At 39.7% G+C, this 25,578-nt stretch overlaps 1 protein-coding gene across 3 annotated transcripts; it reads right to left on the bottom strand.

The window, feature by feature from the left end:
* Positions 1 to 2,447: 2,447 nt before the first annotated feature.
* LOC139463985 (solute carrier family 49 member 4-like) lies at positions 2,448 to 23,860 on the bottom strand. 3 transcript variants are annotated; one of them, XM_071245460.1, is made up of 12 exons: positions 23,761 to 23,860; positions 22,027 to 22,539; positions 20,611 to 20,701; positions 15,899 to 16,062; positions 12,236 to 12,302; positions 11,790 to 11,863; positions 10,768 to 10,818; positions 9,731 to 9,860; positions 8,983 to 9,159; positions 6,504 to 6,622; positions 6,192 to 6,374; positions 2,448 to 3,103 (listed from the first exon to the last, which is right to left on the bottom strand). In XM_071245460.1, exons 2-12 carry the CDS (start codon positions 22,469 to 22,471, stop codon positions 2,982 to 2,984), a joined length of 1,623 nt encoding a protein of 540 aa, XP_071101561.1. In that variant the 5' UTR covers positions 22,472 to 22,539; positions 23,761 to 23,860; the 3' UTR covers positions 2,448 to 2,981. The 3 variants fall into 3 exon arrangements, with proteins under 3 accessions (XP_071101561.1, XP_071101562.1, XP_071101563.1); XM_071245461.1 differs by lacking the exon at positions 15,899 to 16,062 and adding an exon at positions 14,026 to 14,189; XM_071245462.1 differs by lacking the exon at positions 23,761 to 23,860 and adding an exon at positions 23,202 to 23,267.
* Between the last annotated feature and the right edge of the window lie 1,718 nt (positions 23,861 to 25,578).

Raw genomic sequence — 25,578 nt, 5'->3', positions numbered from 1 at the left:
ATATACTAAGATTAATGATACAAGCATTAATATGTTTTGAGCATGTGTAACTACAATCTTTTCTATGTTGTAATCATGATCTTCACATTGTATGTGCCAAAAGAATTCACTAGATGCGTGTGGAATATGGCCATTTGAGGATATTTTCTGTCAATAATCTATTTGCCATTGAAAATTTCCTCCTTTGACACAAATGTAATTGACAATATCATGACCTTGACCATATGACCTTTTCATGACATGTGCCAAAAGAATTCACTGAGCTGTTGGGAAGTAGTGCATGGAAAAATAAGCTCTGAAATCAATAACCTTGTGTAGTAGTCAGAAAAATCACCGACAGTGGCAGCAAAGTTCCATGAAAAACTTTCACTGGCATATCAAGTTTGAGACCGGTTGCCATTAATTGAAGTCTGAAGTATAGCATAAAATAAACAAAGAATAAATATGCATTGACTTGAGTGTATTATTCCACATCTGATACAATCTAAATAACAGTATATAATGCTTATAATAATAGTATACTTTTAATAATAGTAATGAGTAAGATTTGATGCTGCTTTGAACAGTATTGCTGTTATGTCACAGTGTGTCAGCCTGATGTGGGAGGAAAGAGGGAAGTGATGCAGGTGTTAGACATTTACCACATTGGTGAAACCAACGAGTGTAGGTGTGGTGCAGACAAACCTAGAAACATCACCAGAGTGAATCTTGGACTTGATGGATGAATACCAAATTTGAATAACATTATGATCCCCTGATCTGTATGAACGTTGCCAGTAACCGTCATACCCATGAACAAATACGGGCAACACAACATGATACAAAGATTTAGATGTCTGCAAATCAGTTATTACAAGTACCGGAACAACCATGTACTGAGCTAGCCTAAGGTTATCATACATACATGTACAGTAAAATCAACATATAAAATCTATAAATATGATGAAAAAAATAATAAGTCTCATCACCCAATCAATAAAGCCGCCTCTGTTGACAAACAAGAAGGGGCCCGCCCTATTGTAACCCACAATACCCATGTGGTCCCTGATAACAAATGTTAGAGGTTCACTGGAAGTCTTATCCAAATGAAAGGCTCTCTGCAAAAAGTACCAGTCAAACAACTTCTATGTTGACAGAATGAAAGCTGAGGACAATTTCCATTAACTTTTCAAATTATTATTCAATAATCATAATATACATTATATAGGTGATCTTGAGCATTGAAATTAAGTATTAAACATAAACAAAGTACATTGTGATTGAAAGACTGATGGCAGGTATTGTGTGATCCTGGGGTGGGGTATGAAGCTCACTGGGGTGGGGCATAAAGCGAAATGCTGATGAAGGATCCTGCATACAGCACTGCACAAACACACTGACCAAGGGAGATAATTTCAAGTTAGCCCAAAATGGTCAGATAAATGTAACAAGGGGAAACACATACCGGTATATTGTTGTAAGTCATCTCTTCTCAAAGATAATATTTTGAAGATGTTTACAAGTCAATTTTTTCCCATAAAGATTTGCTGAAATATTTAAGTGGGGGAGTATTGTTACAAATCATTTGAGTGCGCTTTCCTTTTGCAAGTGGGAAGAAATAGGTTTAAGCATAGTTAATGAAATTGAAAATTAAGGCTCAGTTCAAGGCTACGCTTGGAAGGTTGCAGTCCTAGCAAGTCTGATTCAAGTCATTTGAAACCTTGTCCACAAATGTGTTTATTGTGTACTGCAACCTAGTAGTCTGGCATATTAACATAGAGACAATGCCTTCATTTGGCACAAGTTACTAATTACAATGACAGGAAATGGACATAAGGGCCCTGTTCCACAAAGTGATCTCAGTGCTAGGACTGTTCTAAGTGTAAGTCAGTATCTAAGTATAGGAGTTGTAATAATCTTTGTGCTAAGAATGCCTTGTGGAACGGGGCCCAGGAATCCTGTACTGATGCCTGTTTGGGAAACAATGTGGAATCAAACACGCTTCACACATGCCTTCATGGCCTAACTGACATTGATGTCATCTGTGCCAACATATACACAGTTGAATCAAGTCATAAATACATACAAACTGAATATATCTTATTATAGGTTAGTTTCTTTCTGGAATGATTAAAATACCTGACCACATGCTTTGCAATTACATAGTTATCGTAATGGACATGGAATGCATGATGCAATGTCCACACTTTCATGTTTATAGAAATGAACATGAAATGCATGCTGGAGAATCTTTTCTCTATCTGGATCTCTATCTTAATTGGGCCTTTAGAAGCTGTAGCAGAGCTACAGATAAGCAGTGTATTTATGTAAAATACACACACACACACACACACAAAAAAAAATAACCAAAAATTCAAAACCTGATTACTTTCAATTAACTTTCGTACAGAAACGCATGCATTAAATGAAAAACTCAAATGTATGAAAACAGCGTAAATACCCAATGAAGCTAATTTCGCACAATTACACAATTACGAGCTAATACATGCCTGTATATTTAGAACAGTTACATACATCTAAAACATTATATCAAAATGTTCACTAATTTTGTGAAAAACACAAAAGAGTGACGAATAGATGAGAGAAAAAATATTGGTTACCCAATGAAAAATGTAATAACCCAATTAAAATAGAAACCCAACAGTAAAAATTCAATTGCTCAAAAACTTATCTGGAGCTCTGTGTAGTATCAATGATTGCTAGTACTTTTATCAATCAAGTACTTGCTTGACAACGGTACGAGCATCTGTATCAAAACAACAAAGAAGTTGACATCCATAGTCAAGCCTGCCTTCACTGATCTGGTTCTGGATCCGGATGATCCACGTGACAGAAGAGCTTTACAGAAACACTCCCTCACATGTGAAGCAGTTCGGACAGGACTCACAGGGAAGCATTTTGTTACACATATTAACTGGCTAACTGGATACAAATGCCATCAACAGTTGTTGATAAGATCCCCTGACTACCTTCCCTCCATGCTACGAGGCTTCAGTGTTGGCCTCATCAAGCTCCAGCCTGTTGTAGGTGTCTTTGAGCAAGAACAGAACCGGAATACAGACGCCGATGACACCAATGATGGTCCAGTTCATCCACATTGTACCTGTGACACAAGAGAGAACCAGTCTTTCTCTTTGTAACTGTTTGATTGGCATTCTAGAAGTTGGCAAAATAAGTCTGCCTATAAAGATCTAATTAAGCAAGTCTATTTTGATTAGGACCAAATGAGCTTGTCACAACTGTATATCCTTTAAATCCTTATCCTCACTGAATATCTGGCTTCACTACCCGTGTGCTTCTTTACCTGTGTGCTATTTGTCATTCGTACTGTACATCCAAATATGTGCTTGTTGTCGTTTATCGTTGTCTATGTTAATCTGCTGCTTATCACAACATGTCATGCATGTATTCCTCTCATCACTTGGTTGTTGTCACTCCAGCTTGATCACGGTGTGAGAATCTACATTGAAACGTTGCTGTATGCAATAAACCAGAAGATGTTATCCATAAAGTGGTACATTCTTTTTATTCTCTTGTTACCCTAGGGCTTGAAAAGTACCATCTATTAATATCTTGTGGCTGGGGATTAGACCAACGACCTTCAAGCTTAAGGATCGGGTTTGCCTCAAAACTAATTACATAGTTGACAGTGAAGAGGATGTCTGTTGAAAATCAAAAGGTTTTAGAGTGTGATGACAGTGAAAATAGGAACTTATGGCTATGATGTAATACAGGTAAGGTATTTAAAGGAATTATGGGTTTCACATAATGTGTTCATGTGACGAAATTGAACCTGGGTCTTTGGCATGACAGTTCGCACTATAACAAGTATGGGGTATCTACTCTGCTCTCGAATCCTCGCAGATTACCCTGGTTGAGCCAGATGGAACAATATGGTGATAAGGTGAGCGAGCACTGATTACCCCAGAAGTCAGAGAGAGGTTGCCCTCCTAACCCCTTTTGAAAACCAAATGTAGTATGTTGTAGACAACTCCCACCCCTACCACCACCACCACCAACAACAACAACAACAGACACACAGAGGATTTTGATATTTTGTACCCCCTCCCTTTTAAAAATGCTGGATCTGCCCTTTAGGCCTGGCCCAGGCAGATCAGTGTTTGATGCTAATGACACATATCAGTTGGCCTTAATTAATATCATCACATTCTCAAACACCTTGTGTAACATGTCAGGCAACATTTTTTTTTTATTTCTTGGTTTACGGTTTTCAATCTCATTTCAAAAGTGAAGTAGGCCAATTTAAAAAAAAAAAAAGCCTCTGCGATTACTTCTTTCCAGTTTTGTCTTAAAAAGTTAGGTAGGTATAAAAAAAATATTCTGGAGTAACAAAATTAAAACAACTCAATTTTTCAAGAACATTTTATCATATCCCTGGCACTCAGCTTGTGCACAAATGGCATTATAACTAATGCCTATTTTGGCAGCATGGGTGACGTTTAACTCTTTCAACACCAGCCAACCAGAGTATTACTGCTGTGACACCAAGTCCCCAGGGACTCTTGTGTGATAGATGAAGCCAACATTTATCAAGGAAATTACCTGACTTGTAAAACATCTTTGCTACTACATGTTTGGCTATACACTATTTGAAAGGTATAATTAATCCTATTGTTTATAAATATGAAAGTTATGTGTGTTACATTATTTGAATAATTCATTAAGGACTTAATAAAGTTCATTTTAGATAAAAAAATAATGTAAGCTAAAACATTCATAACATCCATATTAAGGACCTATGAAGCGAAAATTTAACATTTTCGGCAAATAGTCCACTATTTCTTTTTTATTTTCATTTGTTTATGTAGTAGGAACATTGTTTTTAAAAGAATTATAAATAATATCTGTCATCACCCATTTCCTGATGATAGTGGCTGTCCGCTCACTAACATGAGGAAATACCTCCGTTTTCGAAGCTTCATATGAATAACACATACGTCAAAGGCTGTCATGGCAGTATACATTAAAAAAAACTTATATTGTTTCATCGACATAATCAGCTACAAGGTTCGTGATTGAAAGGTTTGGGTTAAATCATGTTATTCTGAACGTTTTAAGCATGAAATCACGATCTATATAAAAAATCTGGAACTTCATGGATGCAAAGTGCTAGGTTACGAGCTGTGACAAAGATTTTTTATGCATATATCTTGGCATTAAAGACATTGTGTCCGGGCCGAGAAATCGAGGCGACGAAAGCCGAGATGTCATTTGACTTACATTACACGCGATCACACGAAGAAGAATAATAACTTAGATGTCAGTTTGGCAACTTATATTATTTATATTACATATATTTTTGTTGATTTTATTACTTTGTATAATATATTCAAAGATTTGCTTGAAACGTCTTTACTTTGCTGATTGACATGTTCAATCAGGACCTCTTGTCGAAGTGTGCCCGAGAATTTTATTTTCAATAACATTACGGGAAATAGTGAATAATTTTTTAATCTATTGATAAAAAATGATAAAATCAAATGGAATACAAATGTCAGACATTGTGAAATGTGATAGATTTGATAAATGAATGATATGACAAGTAGGTTAATAAAATTATAAACTATTTTGACCTGACTTGGCCGGTCTAACCTGCGGTGTCTGGTGACTCGTGGCTTCTTGGCCGGTGTACCAGCCAACAGTGTTGAAAGAGTTAAACTGGTCACCACTGCGCTTTGCATTGGCAAGCTTTGATGGTGTTAGAGAAGGATCCCCCCCGAGAAATATCAGAGTGACTTCCCTTTGCTTTACACTCGACGAGGAAATGAAATCTGTTTTTGACGAAAAGATCGGCCGTAATAAAGAAGCGGCTAATTTTCATTAATATTTTTTTTTAACCCTTGGACTTTAAACCAAGATAAAAAAAAATGTCGCCTTATGGAAAACAATCTATAAATACATAGTTTGGAAGTATACCATCTAGAAGTGTTTGAATAAAGCTGGTTGAAATATCAGACCAGACAATGAGCACATATTCATAGCTAGGGACATGGACTGGTGTTATAAGTAGAAACAGTGCGAACATACTGAGAAATGCTCAACAAAAATGTCATCTCATCATGTTCTACAACTTCTACCATGAAATGATGGATGGTAGGTAAATCTTTGAAGAAGGCCTTAGTGTTATCTTATATTATTATGTCACGATTGTCACCAGAAGACCTACATACCTATACTGGGCGCCATCAGGACAAAGAGAAACACCAGGCCTCCGATGTTGTTCATAAGTGTGAGGATCCCGTTAGTTGTCCCTTCCCCTATAGGGTATGTCAGCTCACATGACATCTCAAACAAGAGGGGCACTGCTGAGTTGAGGGCGGTCACCCCTCCTATCACAGCCACATACAGCATCGCTGCAAATCAGAGCATAGCTGCTTAGCCATTCCAGAAGGAAAGATCAAGAAACAAGGAGAAGGCAGTCGCTCTTAAACATACAGAAGCACATGCACGTCATACATTCAGGCATACTCAGTACCACTAACCTGTAGAGGATGGTGCTATTCCTTGACATATCAGTGCAAACCACACGAAGAATCCTCCTCCTAGCATGTACAAAATTAGGATGATCCACTTCATGTGTTTGGAAAATATGTCCGCAAATCTGAAATTAAGTGCGAAAAATGAAGGATTCATTGGAGATTAGTGGATGCCTTTGTGGCATTCACAATATAATAAGTAGTTCCTAATTGTCCAATATTCACTCATTGTAGCAAAAATATATATCTTGTAGTTAGTTTCGAAGCAAAACTGAACAAATCTAATACACTATTTATGCATGTCATTCATATTGAACATCCTTACCGTGCCATCAGAAGTCTTCCTACAGGAAGGACACCCTTACCTTGTCATCAGTAGTGTTCCTAGAGGAGGGTCAGCCTTGCCTCGCCATCAGAAGTGTTCCAAGAGGAAGGTCAGCCTTACCTTGCCATCAGAAGTGTTCCAAAAGGAAGGTCAGCCTTACCTTGCCATCAGTAGTGTTCCTAGAGGAAAGTCAGCCTTACCTTGCCATCAGAAGTGTTCCTAGAGGAAGGTCAGCCTTACTTCGCCATCAGAAGTGTTCCTAGAGGAAGGTCAGACTTACCTTGCCATCAGAAAGGTTCCAAGAGGAAGGTCAGCCTTACCTTGCCATCAGTAGTGTTCCTAGAGGAAAGTCAGCCTTACCTTGCCATCAGAAGTGTTCCTAGAGGAAGGTCAGCCTTACCTTGCCATCAGAAGTGTTCCTAGAGGAAGGTCACCCTTACCTTGCCATCAGAAGTGTTCCTAGAGGAAGGTCACCCTTACCTTGCCATCAGAAGTGTTCATACAGGTAAGTCAGCATTACCTTGCCATCAGAAGTGTTCCTAGAGGTAGGTCAGCCTTACCTTGGCATCAGAAGTGTTCCTACAGGTAGGTCAGCCTTACCTTGGCATCAGAAGTGTTCCGAGAGGAAGGTCAGCCTTACCTTGCCATCAGAAGTGTTCCTAGAGGAAGGTCACCCTTACCTTGCCATCAGAAGTGTTCCTAGAGGAAGGTCACCCTTACCTTGCCATCAGAAGTGTTCCTACAGGTAGGTCAGCCTTACCATGCCATCAGAGGCGTACCTAGAGGAAGGTCAGCCTTACCTTGCCATCAGAACTGTTCCTACAGGTAAGTCAGCATTAACTTGCCATCAGAAGTGTTCCTACAGGTAGGTCAGCCTTACCTTGCCATCAGAAGTGTTCCTACAGGTAAGCCAGCTTTATCTTGCCATCAGTAGTGTTCCTACATGTAAGTCAGCTTTATCTTGCCATCAGTAGTGTTCCTAGAGGAAGGCCAGCCTTACCTTGCCATCAGAAGTGTTCCTAGAGGAAGGTCAGCCTTACCTTGCCATCAGAAGTGTTCCTAGAGGAAGGTCAGCCCTACCTTGCCATCAGAAGTGTTCCTAGAGGAAGGTCAGCCCTACCTTTCCATCAGAAGTGTTCCTAGAGGAAGATCAGCCTTACCTTGCCATCAGAAGTGTTCCTAGAGGAAGGTCACCCTTACCTTGCCATCATAAGTGTTCCTACAGGTAAGTCAGCATTACCTTGCCATCAGAAGTGTTCCTAGAGGTAGGTCAGCCTTACCTTGGCATTAGAAGTGTTCCTACAGGTAGGTCAGCCTTACCTTGGCATCAGAAGTGTTCCGAGAGGAAGGTCAGCCTTACCTTGCCATCAGAAGTGTTTCTAGAGGTAGGTCAGCCTTACCATGCCATCAGAGGCGTTCCTAGAGGAAGGTCAGCCTTACCTTGCCATCAGAACTGTTCCTACAGGTAAGTCAGCATTAACTTGCCATCAGAAGTGTTCCTACAGGTAGGTCAGCCTTACCTTGCCATCAGAAGTGTTCCTACAGGTAAGCCAGCTTTATCTTGCCACCAGTAGTGTTCCTACATGTAAGTCAGCTTTATCTTGCCATCAGTAGTGTTCCTAGAGGAAGATCAGACTTACCTTGCCATCAGAAGTGTTCCTAGAGGAAGGTCACCCTTACCTTGCCATCATAAGTGTTCCTACAGGTAAGTCAGCTTTATCTTGCCATCAGTAGTGTTCCTAGAGGAAGGCCAGCCTTACCTTGCCATCAGTAGTGTTCCTAGAGGAAGGTCAGCCTTACCTTGCCATCAGAAGTGTTCCTAGAGGAAGGTCAGCCCTACCTTGCCATCAGAAGTGTTCCTAGAGGAAGGTCAGCCCTACCTTGCCATCAGAAGTATTCCTAGAGGAAGATCAGCCTTAAAATGCCATCAGAAGCGTTCCTAGAGGAAGATCAGCCTTACCATGCCATCAGAAGTCTTCCTACAGGAAGATCATCCTTACCTTGCCATCAAAAGTGTTCCTAGAGTAAAGTCAGCCTCACCTTTCCATCGATGGTGTTCCCAGAGGAAGATCAGCCTTACCATGCCATCAGAAGTGTTCCTACAGGAAGGTCAGCCTTACCTTGCCATCAGAAGTGTTCCTACAGGAAAGTCAGCCTTACCTTGCCATAAGTAATGATCCTAAACATCCAGAAACTGTGCCATAGAAGCCGATCCATCCAGCCTCTTTCTGGTGTATTCCATGGGGCTTCAGGTCGACGTCAATCACGCCTGTCCAAACGTTACACACTCCCAGAGCCAGGCCATACACAAAACACACAATCCAGAAATCTCCTCTCCTGTAATTCAAGAGAAGTATATTACATGTCACATGCCTATGATATAGCTGGAATTATATCATGGACTTGACATGGGTTTTAAGTACCATGATTACTAGGAACACTTATTGTATGTCTATAGTTTTCATGCAGAAGTTGTTGAGAAATTGTCTCAGCCATCATGAACATTTCATATCAACATGGCATCATATAAACAATTCAACCACAATTACAAACACAGTTTCCTTGGGCTGATCTGACACATCATGACAAAACCCAAATACTGCTCAAAGCAGAGTTAAACCAAAACTCACTCACTCACTAGACCTGTGAAGATCCGGGTAGAGAATAGGTCTTCAGCAACCAATGCTTGTCGTAAGAAGCAACAAACAGAATCGGGTGGTCAGGCTCGCTGACTTGGTTGATGCATGTCATTGTATCCCAATTGCATGGATTGATGCTCATGATGTCAATCACTGGATTTTCTGGTCCAGACTCAATTATTTACAGACCACCTTCATATAGCTGAAATATTGCTGGGTGTGGCATTAAATAACAAACAAACACTTCTGTTTATTATATAATGACATACTTCATCAATTCTATCAGTCCTTTGCGGAAACTTTCCCTCTTCATTGAGGCCGAGACACATGGAGGAATGGCTGGTTTCTTGGGGAAGTACAGCAACATGGCTAGCAGCACCGCCATGGACCAACCAAACTCTGGGGGTGACAGGTATAGCCATTACATACCATTTAACACATTGACACAAGACACCACATGCACACACACACATACACAGACAGAGCCACATCCACACACAGAGAGGCACACACGCACGCACACACACCCATAGAGGCACACCCGTGCACACACACACAGAGGCACGCACACGCGCACCCACACATTTCTGGTTTGCATTTATGGGATTACAAATGTGTAAATCTGCTACCATTGCAGGTTTACCACATCTCTACGTTTGTAACTCAAATAACCCCAAAACATATTGAAGTCATCTCTATCTATTCTATTAGATAAAAACCCAATAATAATAACTTTATAGACTGCTTATTTAATAATCAAAACACCTGAAAATAACCCCTGAAGACATCAGTACAAAATTAGTGATATTGTTCAACATTGCAACATAAGCCATCGATTGTGGTCCTCTAACCCACAAATTAGTTTGTTCTTTTAACACGGAATACCACTGTAGACTCAATAAATAACACAGATCTCATCACATGGAATACTACTGTAGACTCAATAAAAAAGATGGATCTTATTACTTGGATACCCCTGTAGAGGTTTATTGTAGACCCAACAAATAAGGTGGTCATATAACATGGATACCACTGTAGACTCCAAAAATAAGGTTTATTGTAGACCCCACAAATAAGGTGGTCGTATAACATGGATACCCCTGTAGACTCCACAAATAAGGTTTATTGTAGACCCCACAAATAAGGTGGTCGTATAACATGTATACCCCTGTAGACCCATGGAGTACTGTGTCGGTGGCCAATACAAGGAACATAAGGAACACTTGGAAACTTAATTGGTTCCTGTCAGCCCATACAGAGCTTATATTAGAAAAAAATATTCTGGTGCTAACTAAAGCTGTCTTACCTATATACAGTAGAAACATAATGTCCTTTCTCTCCTTAGTGACCCTTGCAGCTGTAAAACAAAATATACACTGTACTAACATGATTAAATTCTAACAAAAAATTATTTTGGTTGACTTCTGAAGGAACCCTTTAGTATTTTCTTTGACATCCTTTTGTGTTTCTATTTCATATTCCAAATGAAGAACACTGCATGCCCTGGAAATACTGACTGACATTTTAAGTGATATCATAAAATGATATGTGTTCGGACATTATTTGCTTATCTTTTTGGATAACGGATCCACAAGGTCAGACCGACCTTGCGCAAACTTTGACCGACCAGTGGAATGGCCAATCAGAAGGCGGCTTTCTCGTGCTTTACCACACTAATTTCAAATTGGCGACTACGCTTCGAAACATATCTTGACGAAGTCTCGATTACAAATTTGAAACCTAAACAAAAAAAATTCTGGAATGGCTAATATATGGTCTAGATTGTATGGATTCAGTCGCTAAACCTGTAATTATCATTCAGAATACCCCATGTTAAAGGTTTCAAGGTTGTATGATTAGAAATCACATTCCGACTGTCACTTTCATGATCTGGTAAGCGACGCTCTGATTGGTCAGATGAATGGTCGTTCTGACGTGACCCCTAATGGGATGTCTTCTGACCTTTGTTTGGCAGTAGTGAGGACTAAGGTCTGATTTTAATTAGATTGGCCTTATCATTCAGTTGAATGTGTTGCATATAACGGTACATGTTATGTTCCTTGGCCAAAATTATCTCCCTTTGACTTCCGAGAAAGAAACACAAATAACTAATCTTCCACCAGATGATGGTGCTAAAGATGGTGAATTCATCTGACCTAAGCATCTGTGCCATATCCAGTCACATGGGTGGCAACATGCCAGCTTTTGTGTTCATTTCCTCCTTCGACTGTTTTTTTGACAAACAAAATCGGTGATTTAACAAAATAAACACTAATGGCTTTCTCTGGTTAACAGTCGGCTACATGGGTTTGATGTATGTAAACATACCTTTAGATGCATTGCTGCAGCTGTTGTTGTCAAACAGCTCAAATTCATTAAAGTTGTAGTTTGACAGGTCTACCCTGAAAACAAAATCAAGTTTTCTTATTTGAAAACCCCCATTATTCCTGTGTTTCCCTTCATCACATAACTTCCTGATGCTGATTGAAGGAGTCATTGTCATGTCTGGTTCTACAGATGCACCCACACTGAATTCAAAATACAGCCATGCTAGCTCCACCTTGCACAGCATAAAAGCCACTTCTATTCAAGTTAAGGCAACTGCAGCAATGGTGACATGTTTAGACCACATTTCATTATATTCATGATTCCTACATATATATTAATGACTTCATTCATTTTGTGTTTCTTTAGTTGAAGAGGATATAATTATGTTTTAACACTTTATCAATATGATAAAGTCACTTTGTGTGACATCATAAGCGTGTATTCACCCAAATGTCACGGACTGGTTTCCACTGGTGCAGTTAGGTTTGGCCTCATCCGGCACAAGGAGAGGTCCTAAACACATAAACACAGTAACATGTACACAATACATACAAATACATAGCATTAATACTACATAAATCAAAAGTAATTTCAACAATACATTGGAAAAATTATGGATATAAAATCAAATCATGAGACTCAGTTATTAAGTTATTCTGTACTTTCAGCATTATAAATTGTAATGTCGACAATCAGGATGATTTACAATATTTCAGTATATAAAATCTAAAACGTGTGTGTGTGTGTGTGTCTGTCTGTCTGTCTGGTGTGTGTGTGTCAGTGTGTGTGTCAGTGTGTGTGTCAGTGTGTGTGTCAGTGTGTGTGTGTGTGTGTGTGTGTGTGTGTGTGTGTGTGTGTGTGTGTGTGTGTGTGTGTGTGTGTGTGTGTGTGTGGAGGCAATCTGTGTTAAGTTTGTACTTAGTCTGTTATCAGGTGAAGGTACACCCACAGTGTTAGAAAGTGATATGCAATGGTAGGTAGGATGTCAGCATGCAGTAAAAGAGTGCAAAAAAGAGACAGATAAAGGCATTGCAGTTGTATTAATAAACATGTGTGAGGTGTTAATCTGGAGTATTATAAATAGTTATTAGAATTCTCAATTGTTATTGATGTAATAGTATCCAAATATCATTACTAATCCTGTCTACTTATTCAACTTAATCGAAAATCATCTTACTTATCATATTATACATTTGATGAGCTTATCTGGGAAAGAATAGGTCCCCATTACTGTACTGCTTGTTAAAAGAAGTGAATAGAGAAAAGGTCTCCAGTACTGTACTGCTGGCTGTAAGAAGTGACTAGAGAATAGGTTCCTAACACCCTAGTGCGGGTTGTAAGTGACTCGATTGAGGAGTCAGACTTGGTGGATAGTGTGTCATCATACCCTGATGGACCGACATGGTCCTCATATTATCAATCACTGTACTGCATGACCCAAATACAATTATTTACAGGCTATCACAATATAGCTGTAATATTGCAGACTGAGGCATCCAACAATTAACTCACAAACATTTTACTTGAACTGTATACACAAAATATCTATTACCACAGAAATGACAAACAGTCTTTACACTCAACATGGAAAGCACACGATAAAAGCACATTGACATATATGTGTCACAGCATGCATATAAAGAGGGGTAAACTAGACCACATCTCTCCAGTGACATATGTACACAACAATTTGTCATGAAACAACATGGAACGTGGTTGGATGTATACTTGATGCCTCTAGATATTGACTGCCTCTAATACATTGTGAAAAGAATACTGAAGGTACTGAAGCTGAGGATTTGGGATCGGGAACAGGTGGTTTTAATGCTTTTCCGGTCATTTGAACATGCTGTTTGACTGTAGAAATTATGGATTAAATAAATAGTTCTTCTGAAATTTTGAAGTACTTGGAAGCTATTACATAACAAAGTTACATTACTTTTGACATCTAACTCTTGTCAACCGTTGTGAAGGTCATACAGACCTACCCACCACCTAATCCTCACTGAGTAAAATGGTAAAACATTGCCTCTCTTGGACAGTACTCATATCTTTGTAGTTTCTTGGTTATTACTGAAGTCTCCTATTGGCCTGTACAAAGAAAGGATACCTAACGAGTCAGTCACACAATGTAAACAAGATACTCCCAATTATATACGGGAACCAACTTCTGTGACCAGCTGAATCAGAGACTACATATTGGTATACGGACTCTGCTATATACAGTCTCACATACCCAAAAAGAACCCAGAGGCCATCAGGATATTTGTAATGGAGAATGCAAGGGCAGTGCTTGTTGCTCTCTCATGAGGTCCAAACCAAACAGCTGACAACACTGGAGGTCCAGCCATAGCTATAGGTCCTGCAAGCCCATTCAGAAACTGTCCCAGATGGTTTAGCCTGAAACAGTGTGAATATCACTTCTTCCATTACCCCAGGAACCATGGAGATACGGTATCACTGAAACCTACGTCTGGAATACCCATTGTAAAGCATCCGATTCTGTCTGCTTCTGGTACAGCTCTGACCTAGAAACACCTGAACAGTCTGGTTACCATCATGGCATGGCTTTAGGCAGACTAAACACTTGCATGTACCAACCTGCAGTACTTTCAAAATGACAAAATACTGGGTTTATTTCAATCCAAAATATTCAGAAACACTACCAGTACTCAAAACAAATGTCCACACATCAGTCCAGTACAAGCGCTTGTTGGGTGATTGCATTATGTATATATTTTGATTGTCTCCACAAATTTATAACACAAACATTTCAGTTACATTAAACTAGGAAAGAAATTAAGGGATCAAACTTCTGAATACTTGCTTTGAAGAAACCTAATCATGCTAATTTCAAGGTCATCCAAAAAACATTTGGGCAGGTAGTTAGGCATTGAATATGTTCCTCCTGAAAAACCTACAATATCTATCTCTTAACGAACTAGAATTCCCTGGTATGCCAAATGCAGAACCTCACCCAAGTGTCTTTTGATATCAAATATATCTACACGAGTTGATATATTTGATATCAAAAGACACAAGGGTGAAATTCTATTTATCATCCAACATCATTCTTCCAACTTTTTCAATTTGTAGACAGTAATAAGCAGTGTCTTAAGTGTACAAAGTACTGTTAACAGCTTCAGTAGCAGAGCCATCAGTGATGTCATTTAATTGTGATGTCATAGTAACCAATGACATCACAATGGTCTGCAACAGCAATGTAGTATCGGTTGATCTCACCCAAGCGATATCTCCTGTGGAAGCCTGTTTTGGATGATAAATAGAGGTTATCATGCGAGTGTGTTTGGGGATGGTAAATATCCTGCATTAGGAATAAACATTGTATTTAGCGAGCCTATTGTTTGTTTGTAAACAGTGAAAGTAGTCCCTACTTGACCTTTGATATTTGCATCTCTATCCGCATATGAACCCAACGGATATCGTTTTTATCCATTGGCTTTATCCTGCCGAGAAACCTACCCATTATATGACAAATGCATATACATATGCCTTTATGATCTTTCTGTTCAGCATTTCCAATATTACTTTAATACATGGTTTGATGTCTTAGCTGTTTGATCTCAGTTGAGTAGTAGTAATATATTACAAGAAGAAAACAATTTGTATTTGTAGCTCCATATGAGCTAACAATAGTATGTGAGAATGAGATTAATTGTGCTAAGAAAGATGCTCCAGCAATTACCAGGTAGAAAGAGCAATATGGAGGTTCAATAATACAAGAGACAACAAAACTAGCCATAGCAGCTTCAGGAGAGATCACATGCAAAATGAAATGAATGTGACTGGAAAGTAATAGGTGCAGGGATTTATCTAGGACCTTCAACCATGGCCTATGTCAGACAATTTGGGAAAACAAACTTTTGGAAAAATATTGAGATTATTTTCAAATCCCTATTTAAGGTATATCAGCATAAATCCAATGCAATAAAGTAAAACAATACTTAAGTGATCTTTTTACTGAGTTACATCTTAGCTGGAAATATCGTAATTCAAATTTTCATTTATTTATAAGATTTGCCATATGCCATAAAGCACCTAGATAAGTCCCGAGAATTCCATAGTGCAGTCCCTTCCATTGGCCATACCAATAATGAAACTGAGAGATTGCAAGCCCACAGTTAAGGCATAGCAAAGAGCTGTGCTTGTGGTTCGCTCATGTGGGGCAAACCACAGTGCTGACACAACTGGAGGACCACTCATAGCAGCAGGCCCTGCCAACCCATTGAGGAAGAGACCTACATGATTTAACCTGAAATATAATCATTGTTTCATGTAAGTTTCATAGGACAGTAAAGGGTAAAAGGGTAGGATATCAACCACTGGTGAACATGGCGAAGTTGGTCAAGCCGGGAGTGGAGTGAGTGAGGAAATATGGTTTTATGCTGCTTTTAACAATATTCCAGCCATATCACAGCAGGGGACGCCAGAAATTGGCTTGACACCTTTCCCATTTGGGAATCAAACCAGGCCTTTGACATGACGATCAAATGCTTCAACTACAAGCCACCCTGCTGCCCACTTGCAGAAGATGGCATTTGTGTAATGACTACAATTACTGCTAATACTATAATGATCATCACTTTGTCCTAACCATGGAACAGAAAAATCAGTATATAAACTAACATTTTTAGTCCACTAGTCCTAATAATGATAACATATAGCAAAACCCCTAAAAATGACAAATTTCTACTGGTCCTTATGATGCCTTAACTATTGGGCAGTTTGGCACAGACCACAGGGCGAGTGCCAATTTCTAATTTGCACCATAGGTTAAACAATGCAATAGGGACATATACCAGATTAATAATTCGTTTGTCCGAGCCTAACTAGCCAAAAATACCCACCTGTGCAGATTTTAATTTGCCAAATCATTCTCTCACCACATACACACATTAAGGGTTCCTGGGGTCCTAGGGTCATTGAGCTAGCTTGAGGTAGTTGTATTTGTATGTAGCAAGTGCCCCTTCAATCTTAACTTTTGTCAATAAGGTAATGACAAGAAAACCTTGATGGGGACATACCTAGTCCTGTTCAGAGGCAGATATTCAGTCCAAAGTCTGCAGGTGTCAGTTAATATTCTCAAATGAGATATGCCCATACATGTAATATAGTAATGACATGGTCAAGGTTTGTTTGTTTGTAGTTTAATGCCGCACTCATCAATATTCCAGCAATATGATGGCAGTCTGTAAACAATCAAGTCTGGACCAGACAATCCAGTAATTGACATCATGAGCATTGATCTATGCAACTGGGATACGATGACATACATCAACCAAGTCAGTGAGCCTGACCACCTGATCCCTTTAGCCATCTCTTACAACAAGCATAGTCGCCTTTTACGGCAAGCATGGGTTGCTGAAGACCTATTCTAACCCGGATCTTCATGGATACATGGTCAAGGTAACTTCTAATTCACTGGTAACCAGTAATTTGAGGCAATATAGGAAGAGCTTGTGAAGCCTAATTTAACATAAACATGATAAATGCATTGTTAAACTACAACTTTGAAGTATCCCTGAAATTCAGATAATAAGAACTTCCAAATACACATATTTGTAATTGTTAAAAAGGCATAACAACCTGAAAACAAACACATTTTCCTGAATTAATAAACAAATAATTAATTCCATCATGAATATCAAGCACAGGGATCTTTTTCTGACAAGAAATTTTAAAATCGCTTCCTAATTCAAACAGGTCCGAACAATTACTACACTATTTTTATTTGTATTGCTGTAAATTGCTCACATGTGAAGCTGCATATGCATACGCAAAGTGATCAGCAACAGACAGAAGCTTGTCAACCTTATTTGTAGGGGAGAAAGGATATCGTGTGTGTATTGCAATATATTATTTTTGAACTTCCACAATACCATTATCTAAGTATGGAATTTATATTATCTCCAAACATAATTAAATCATCTGCATGACCAAACCATAATTATATCAACAATGACCCAGAAATAATAGGTGTATCACGATACATTGATGTATTTTGCATGTGTAAAGATAAAATATGAATTAGGAAATATGCTTTAATATGCTGAAGCACAAAATATGCTAAATGATAATATTTTTGTGGGGCTGAAAATCTAGTAATTTAACCTTAGTAAAATGATTTTTCAGAATCATTATGATTATCTTTTTAAAATGGCATATGAAATTTGTATCATGAAGACAAGACATATTGCAATGCAACACAGACCCCGGGCCATTGTGATGGGAGCTAGCTGTCGGGTCAGGGAGGGAGAGTAGCTCTACCTCGGATCAGTTAGGCAACCCTGACCAATTAACCTTCAAACTATGTATTTGATGTCATTCAAATCAGATCTACTAATCCCATGTGATACCTCACTGCAATAAGACCTGGCAACAACCCATAGAAGTTTGTCTGAGGGGAACCCTGAGCGTATATTGACTGCCATGTATACATGGAGAACCGTGTGGGTTCTTGAGGTGATGACGTTTTGTGCCACATACATTTGAATCTACTACCCAAAACATGGTTCTTAGCTTCATTTTCAGTTTAGTGTTGTTTAGCAGAGCTCAATACATCAAACAGAATTTTATAAGACTCGGGCATCTCACTAGTGGCAAAAGTTGCAGACTGCGAATGTCAGCTTTCCAATACCATTCAACTTCAATTCTAACAAAAGAAACCCCATACAGAACACCAGTATTACAGCACTGGGACTCAACAACAGAGTTACACAATATCCACAACACATGGAACAACATAACGGCACGGTTCCTATTTTGCATTCGGAACAGTGATATGGAAATCAGATGCTGCCCTGAATGTTAGCTCAACGGTACTGAAAATTTAGAACCCTCAATGCTGATTGGCTGATTAGGAAGGTTACTTGACGCGACCTCCTATGGAAGGGGTGTGGGATCTTGAAGCAGAGGGGTATCATATCAGAGTAAAGTATTCAATTAGATTATTTATGTATGTAAGAAACTACCCCATCCCTGATGCCATGGTTACACTGCCTGAGCTAGAGCTACAAGATGTACAAGTTGCCTATGGCCCTGGAAGTCTGCTATCGTTCCACCCCTATGTGTTGTAGTCCTGTTCGACACAGACCTATGATAAACGACACTGCTACGCCAAAGCCATTTAGCACAGAACCCACAGCAGTGGCAGTTGTACGCTCATTGGGTGCGAACCAGTGGGCAGAGAGAGCAGGAGGCCCTCCCATGGCCACCACCCCGCCCAGGCCGTTTAAAAACTGACCAGCATGGACTAACCTGTAATATACAACGGACACTTTAACCATTTATACTCTGTGAAAATCTATAAATGTGTGAAAGATATGTTCAAAACCAGTGTTGGAAATTAAGGCAGGATTGCTGATGTTTTATTTCAATCAATGGACCAACACCAATATTGTTATCTTATAACACTAGGTAACAAAATGTATCTTTTATGACAGGACCTCTGGGCTTTCATGCATAAATTTGAAGTGTGACAAGTCATTAGTCAAATTAGCAAACTGATTATTGAGCTGAAAAAACTTGTACATGAGTCTTCAACTTATAGAATCCTTACATCCTGCTAATATTCATTTAGTATGGCAGCTGTCTTATAACGGTTCTTTAGAAGTGAATGTACCCGGTACACACATAACGGGTGAGGAAGAATAATTTTTAATGTGAAGTTTATGCAGTAAACAGACCTATGAAGATCTGGGTTAGAATAGGTCTTCTGCAACCCAGGCTTGCCTTAAGAGGTGACTAGCTGGATCGGGTGGTCAGGCTTGCTGACTTGGTTGATGCATGTCATTGTGTCCCAATTGCGTAGAACGATGGTCATGTGTCAATCGCTGGATTGTCTGGTCGAAACTTAATTATTAATAGACCACCGTCAAATAGCTGGAATATTGCTGAGGGTGGCGTCTAACAACATACATGTACACAGTAAACATCTTTTCCATTGAACAAGAGATCAGTCACATGACTATGAAACAGATGTTCATAAGCGCATGGACGACACAATTTTATGCCTATAAAACTTGCATGATTTTCAAGAGATTGTATTCTAGAAATGACGTATATACTGATAAAATACTTCCACATACCTGGGAAAAGCCCTGGGAATTCCCTTCTATGAACAAAAGGAAGTGCCTGGGAATTCCCGTCCATGAATAAGCTGAGGTGAGGTGAAATGGGGTTTAACGTCGCGTCCAAGATTATTGCACTTACATAGTGACGTGCATGTACGTGTGTGTGTTTGTGTGGCTGCTTGTACTAGTCCGGACTGACGCCGATTTATAGTGCTAGCCCACTGAGATACCACCCCGCAGTTTAACATGAATACCCCACTCAGACATAGTATACGGACGCTGAGCCAACCAGTCCTTGTTTTAGGCCCTTAATGCTGAGCGTCAAACAGGGTTACGAAAAAGTACCGTCTTTTAACGTCTTTTGGTATGACGCGGCCAGGGACCGAACCCCGGACCTTCGGCTCTCCCTGTGGAAGCTCTACCACTAGACCACGGAGGCGGTCCCTTCCATGAAGAGAGGGAAAGGCCTGGGAATTCCCTTGTATGAACAAATACTAAACAGTGAATGTATACATAGCATGGATGAGGAAGAAGATACTGAAACTGAATGTCAATGTCTGACAACTACAAGCAGGGTTTTACATGACGCAGAAATGTAATCTTGCATCATACAGTACACATTTTAATTACGCTACAGGACCCATGTATTTCCAGGAGGGACCCATAAAATTAATCAATGGGATCCTATAGTTGTGAAGGTCAACGTAAAACAGAAGGCTGGCTCCTACCATGTGACCAGTGGAGGCGTTGAAGTGATGATGCGGAGTCCACAACCAGCTGCCACAAGGAACATGCTGGACAGGCACGCCCACCGCAAGCCTGCAACACAAAACACACCACCAATAGGGGAGGCGAAATGGGGTTTGACATCACCCTTACATACAAATGTGCCCATGTCAGGTGTGGCTACTTGTACTGGTCTGGACTAATCCCAGCCTGACAGTGCAAGTCCACGGAGGGGGCAGTCGGGTAGCCGAGTGGTTAAAGCATTCGCTCGTCACGCCGAAGACCCGGGTTCGAGTCTTGACATGGGTACAATGTGTGAAGCCCATTTCTGGTGTCCCCCGCCGTGATATTGCTGGAATATTGCTAAAAGCGGTGTTAAACCATACTCACTCACTAGTCCACGGAGACAGTACCCCCAGTTAGACATGGATACTCCACTCGCCTAATAATGACCAATCCTTGGTTTATGCCCTTAAAGGGAAACAGTGCTCCAACTTTCAAAGTATTGAAATATGAATCTGTGTTTTCTTGCGGAATCAAAATTTGCTTATTATGGACTATAATCTCGACTGGTTTGACTTCTATTTGGCGCTATTCTTGCTGCATTGTGCGAAGCCTTATCTATCGGAGTATCGAATAATATATATATATAACAAAGGATACACAATAAAGAGCTGCAGCCAAACTGCCATCAAACATGGATGACAAAAAAGTAGTATTATTGTTGTTGTATTTTATGCAATTCGCCTGACAAATAAGGGTTGTTGCTGTCTTGAGTATATGAACTGAACTTCATTGTTGCAAAACTATTACGTACACGCATTTGCTGTATACCAAACTACATAATTGTACATACACTTTTACACACAAAGAGGGATTTTGCAAGGTGAAAGGTTATAGTAAGCATCATCTAATCCAATGCAAGGATTCAAAGGTATATCCTCCAGGTTGCCCCTTGAGGTCCAATTTGCCAGGCAGCTAACGCTAACTGGCATCCGGTGATTATTGGGTCTAATTAAAACAGTGCCGCTTGACAGGTAGGAGTTGGAGCATTGTTTCCCTTTAATGCCAAGCCCCAGGCAGGGTAACTACTTCTTTCAATGTCCTTTGATATGATGCGGCCTTGGGATCGACCCATCGACCTTCCGCTCTCTGAGCAGATGCTCTATCCACTACACCATAGAGATGTATATATCACAGCATGGCCATCTTGAACTGATTGCCCTGGAGTGAGTGAGTGAGTTGGGATGAGCACAGCATCTCATACATAATGTGGGTGGATAGGCCGAAGTTACGCAGGTAATTGACATAGAATAAAGATCTGAAACATATAAGGCAAGAAGGCGATCGACAAACCGACAAACCTAGTTGCAGAAGCATGTTGAACATGGTAATAAAAAAATATAACGTAATCATACCTTTGACATCAATCATCCATGAGAAAAATACTGCAGCCACAATATAAGATATTGGTCCCCAGTTGGTTAACAAGGAGATATCTGCATTTTTCCATCCAAATGCTTCCTCACATGACTGTGAGATTGGACCCCATGTGTTCCATACAAGACCTTGAGATCCCGCAAATAGCGAATATATAGCCAGTATATACCATCTTCTCTTGTACAGTTTGATTTTCAGTTCACTATCAATTGTCACTTCTTCATTTGATTGGATATCTTTACTGGAGCCAAGGATGTTATCATTAAATTTTGGTGTTGCAATACGAGTATTGGAGAAAGTCACCGCATCGTCATGTACAGCGTCAACTGCATTGATGGATGAGTAGTTAGGGAGGCTCTCAACACTGTCTCCATCGTTGATGCTGGCCGAGCGGAGAAGGGGTTTTCGCAAGTCCTCAGCCATCCTGAATGCTGACCTGGTACGCTTGTATGGATGTGTATCAATGCTGTCTATCTGTCTGATATGTTAGCCTGTAGATACAACAGTAGGAAATAGCATGAGATACAACTGTACAATTTAGTGTATTACACATATCCATCATATGACCATTTAAAAAATTCTTCTTTCGTCATTAGAGGGATTTAATAGCATTGTCAATCAGGCAATCAAAAGAGAGATCTGAACAAAACTTAAACAAGTAAAACATTACAGAAATAACATACCAACAATACATTGCTTAAGGGAAGTAGAAACAACAAGTTGGAGTGATTTCTCCATGATGCTATCATCCTGACACTCTTTCGGAAATCCAAAATGCTTGGTGTGTTTGGGGACTCTTTACCAGATATAAACAGATCCATGAAAAGTCAGAGTTACTAAAATAACACTGAAAGAAGTTTTGTTCAGTTCACATACATCTTTGACAAAACAAATTCAATTAACTATCCAACAGGTTTGGAAAGCTAACATATATCAGTATTATTACTATACGTCTTAAGCCACTTGTCTGAAGCCAGAATCTAGAAATTCTGTTCAGAGTTACAATATCGCTGAAAGAAATGTTGTTCGATTCAAGAGCATAACACTGAGGTTCACAACCTCAACTGACTAATGTATCTCACTGGCTTAGATAACAACCCAGATAAATGTTACTGTAACACTGAACTTGTAGATAAGAATGTTAATAGCTTACTCAATAGCACAAGCACAATTCATCACATGATGTTGTTAAAAACAAATTGACTGTCCTCGATACACCTGACCCCTGAGCCAGTGATGATTCCTACTTGTGACTGACAAAAGTGACACCGTTCGCTGCCACCTTAACAATACACGTCAATGACGAATCTGGGACAGACAACTTATAGTTGACCGTTAAAACTGCGGATACACCGCCAAGAAATATTCCGTCTTTTCTAGCCTACATCTTCACTAAATTCTCGGACTTCTACTGAGTCTTATGACCAGGACAGGACAAGGGGATGACGTCATTGTTATGCAGGTTATAACTGGTCCATCACTATTACATGTAAGTCCCTTAAGCGATCTATAAACAGGGGAAGGAGGAGAAAGTCCGTGTTTCAACAACTCACTGTCGTATTTTGAACTATTTACTATTAAATCGATATCAAAGTTACACTGAAAGTTTCTGAGTGACCAGTGGTGACGGAAACACTACTGTCCTGCAGCACTACAGGAACACAAGCTCTTAAACCGAACGGTTAAATAGCACGAGTCAGATTGCAACTTACCATCCCCGGTGAATGACATTATCTGGTAAGAAGCCTGGACCTTGAGCAACGATAAACAGCCCTGAAGCCGTATTGACAATGCAGACATGAATAGCAGACTATATTTGAGTCACGTGAATAAACTTAGTTTGAATTGTGGTTGTCGTAAATGTGTGCCCATATTAAAGGCACATTTGTATATTTATATAACACATGACCGTTTAAAAATCCAACTTTATGTAGCCTAACAGGTATTCTTGGGTCAATTTTACAACTTTTTATGTGTTTTGTATCTTTTTATGACATCACGACATGGTCGGTGCTTTAAGGGAGACAACTCTCTCACTCCATTTGTTGAACTAGAAAGCAACAACTTTGCGTTTTACAGTTCGAGTCAACATATGTTCCTGGCAAAATGTCTTAAGAATTTTTATTTCGTTTGTCGGATTGTATTTGCCAAAATACCTCTTCAGTTTGGCATATGATTTCAAAACGGTCGTTTTGAAATATGACAGACGAGTATTTGGAAATATCTCAGTGTCGCTATGTTCCCCAAATAAAATTTACATCGAGCCACTCCGCGTGAAAAAAGATAGGAATATGCATGGATACATACCTCTGTTCACCAGACACCCAAGGAGGGCCTGCATAATTGTGTCAATTAAAGGTTAACAAAGGATTTTAGTGACAAGAACGTTGACGATAACTGATGTATATGAAATACAGTTAGTTTCCAATCAGTGTTACAGGTCCCGTACTCCAGGCAACTCAACAACACGCTGCAATAACACTGAATCGACTCAAAACGCAAATTGACGACGCCATGACGGTGACAAATATGTGAGCATGTACTGGCCTAACACTGGTCTGAGTTCGAATCTCAGATTAAACCCTAATTCTGAGCCTTGGTTACACAGCACCAAATCCGGGAACGGGTCGTCAGGCTCGCTGACATGGTTGATGCATTTTATGTATCCCAATTGTGTAGATCGATGATCATAAAGTCAAGCACTGAATGGTCTGGTCCAGACACGATTATTTACAGATTGCCGTCATATGGCTGAAATATTGCTGATTGCGGCGTTAAACATAAACAAACTGCCTCAAACCCAAGCTGTCCCCCTCTTCGACAGTCAAGTGAAAATGAACTGAGGGAAGTGCACGTAAAAGGTGCGTACAATTGCGCGAATGATCCATAATGATCCGTTAGTCCGACCCGAGTGAAAATCTAGCTGGCCTAGATATTTTTCTAAAAGGTCTGGTTAGTTTTCGTAACCGTTAATTCAAAGTATGCTGCTGACTAGTTGCATATGACCAAAGCTGTTTACTCCTGCATAGCCGCCATTATCCCGAACAGCACCATCATCACCTTCGTCTTAAGCTTGACCAGGTCATACACAACATACGTACTTCATGTTATCGTATTGTACATGTACTTGAACTAATTAAGCAAGTGTCGCTGCACTAACCTTCACACTATCAATTTAGGCCATCATATTAGTGAGCTTGGGTTATAGCTGTTTCACCACTACATTCTTCAACATAGCCGAGGTTTACAGGTGTAACGGTAACCATTTTATAACGGTAAACCATTGACCTGGTGAGCATCGATCTGTGGACTAGCGGGTAGGGAGGAGGGAATTGTTGACATGGCCAGGAAAAAAATAGTTATTTTACTGCTAAAATTCTTGACATCAGTGGAAGAGTGAATGTTGTTTTAAGCCACAGCCAGCACAATTCTGACAAACCAGTGGTTGACGGCAAGAGCAAAGATCTATTTCAGTAGGCACGTACAAGCATGGGTGCTTGGGATCGATTCTACCCCGGAATAGGTTGTTT

Source organism: Haliotis cracherodii, unplaced genomic scaffold, assembly GCF_022045235.1.
Source record: "Haliotis cracherodii isolate W230 unplaced genomic scaffold, xgHalCrac1.p SCAF_16, whole genome shotgun sequence".
Classification (NCBI taxonomy): domain Eukaryota; kingdom Metazoa; phylum Mollusca; class Gastropoda; order Lepetellida; family Haliotidae; genus Haliotis; species Haliotis cracherodii.
This window is presented reverse-complemented; position numbering and strand designations above follow the sequence as displayed.

Excerpts from the sequence above, each read along its gene's own strand:
- LOC139463985 (XM_071245460.1), bottom strand. The coding sequence starts at position 22,471 with ATGGCTGAGGACTTGCGAAAACCCCTTCTCCGCTCGGCCAGCATCAAC. Across the intron at positions 20,702-22,026 it reads ATGGATGATTGATGTCAAAG|GCTTGCGGTGGGCGTGCCTG; the intron begins GTATGATTACGT and ends TTTGTGTTGCAG. Across the intron at positions 12,303-15,898 it reads ATCTCTCAGTTTCATTATTG|GACCTCTCCTTGTGCCGGAT; the intron begins GTATGGCCAATG and ends TTATGTGTTTAG.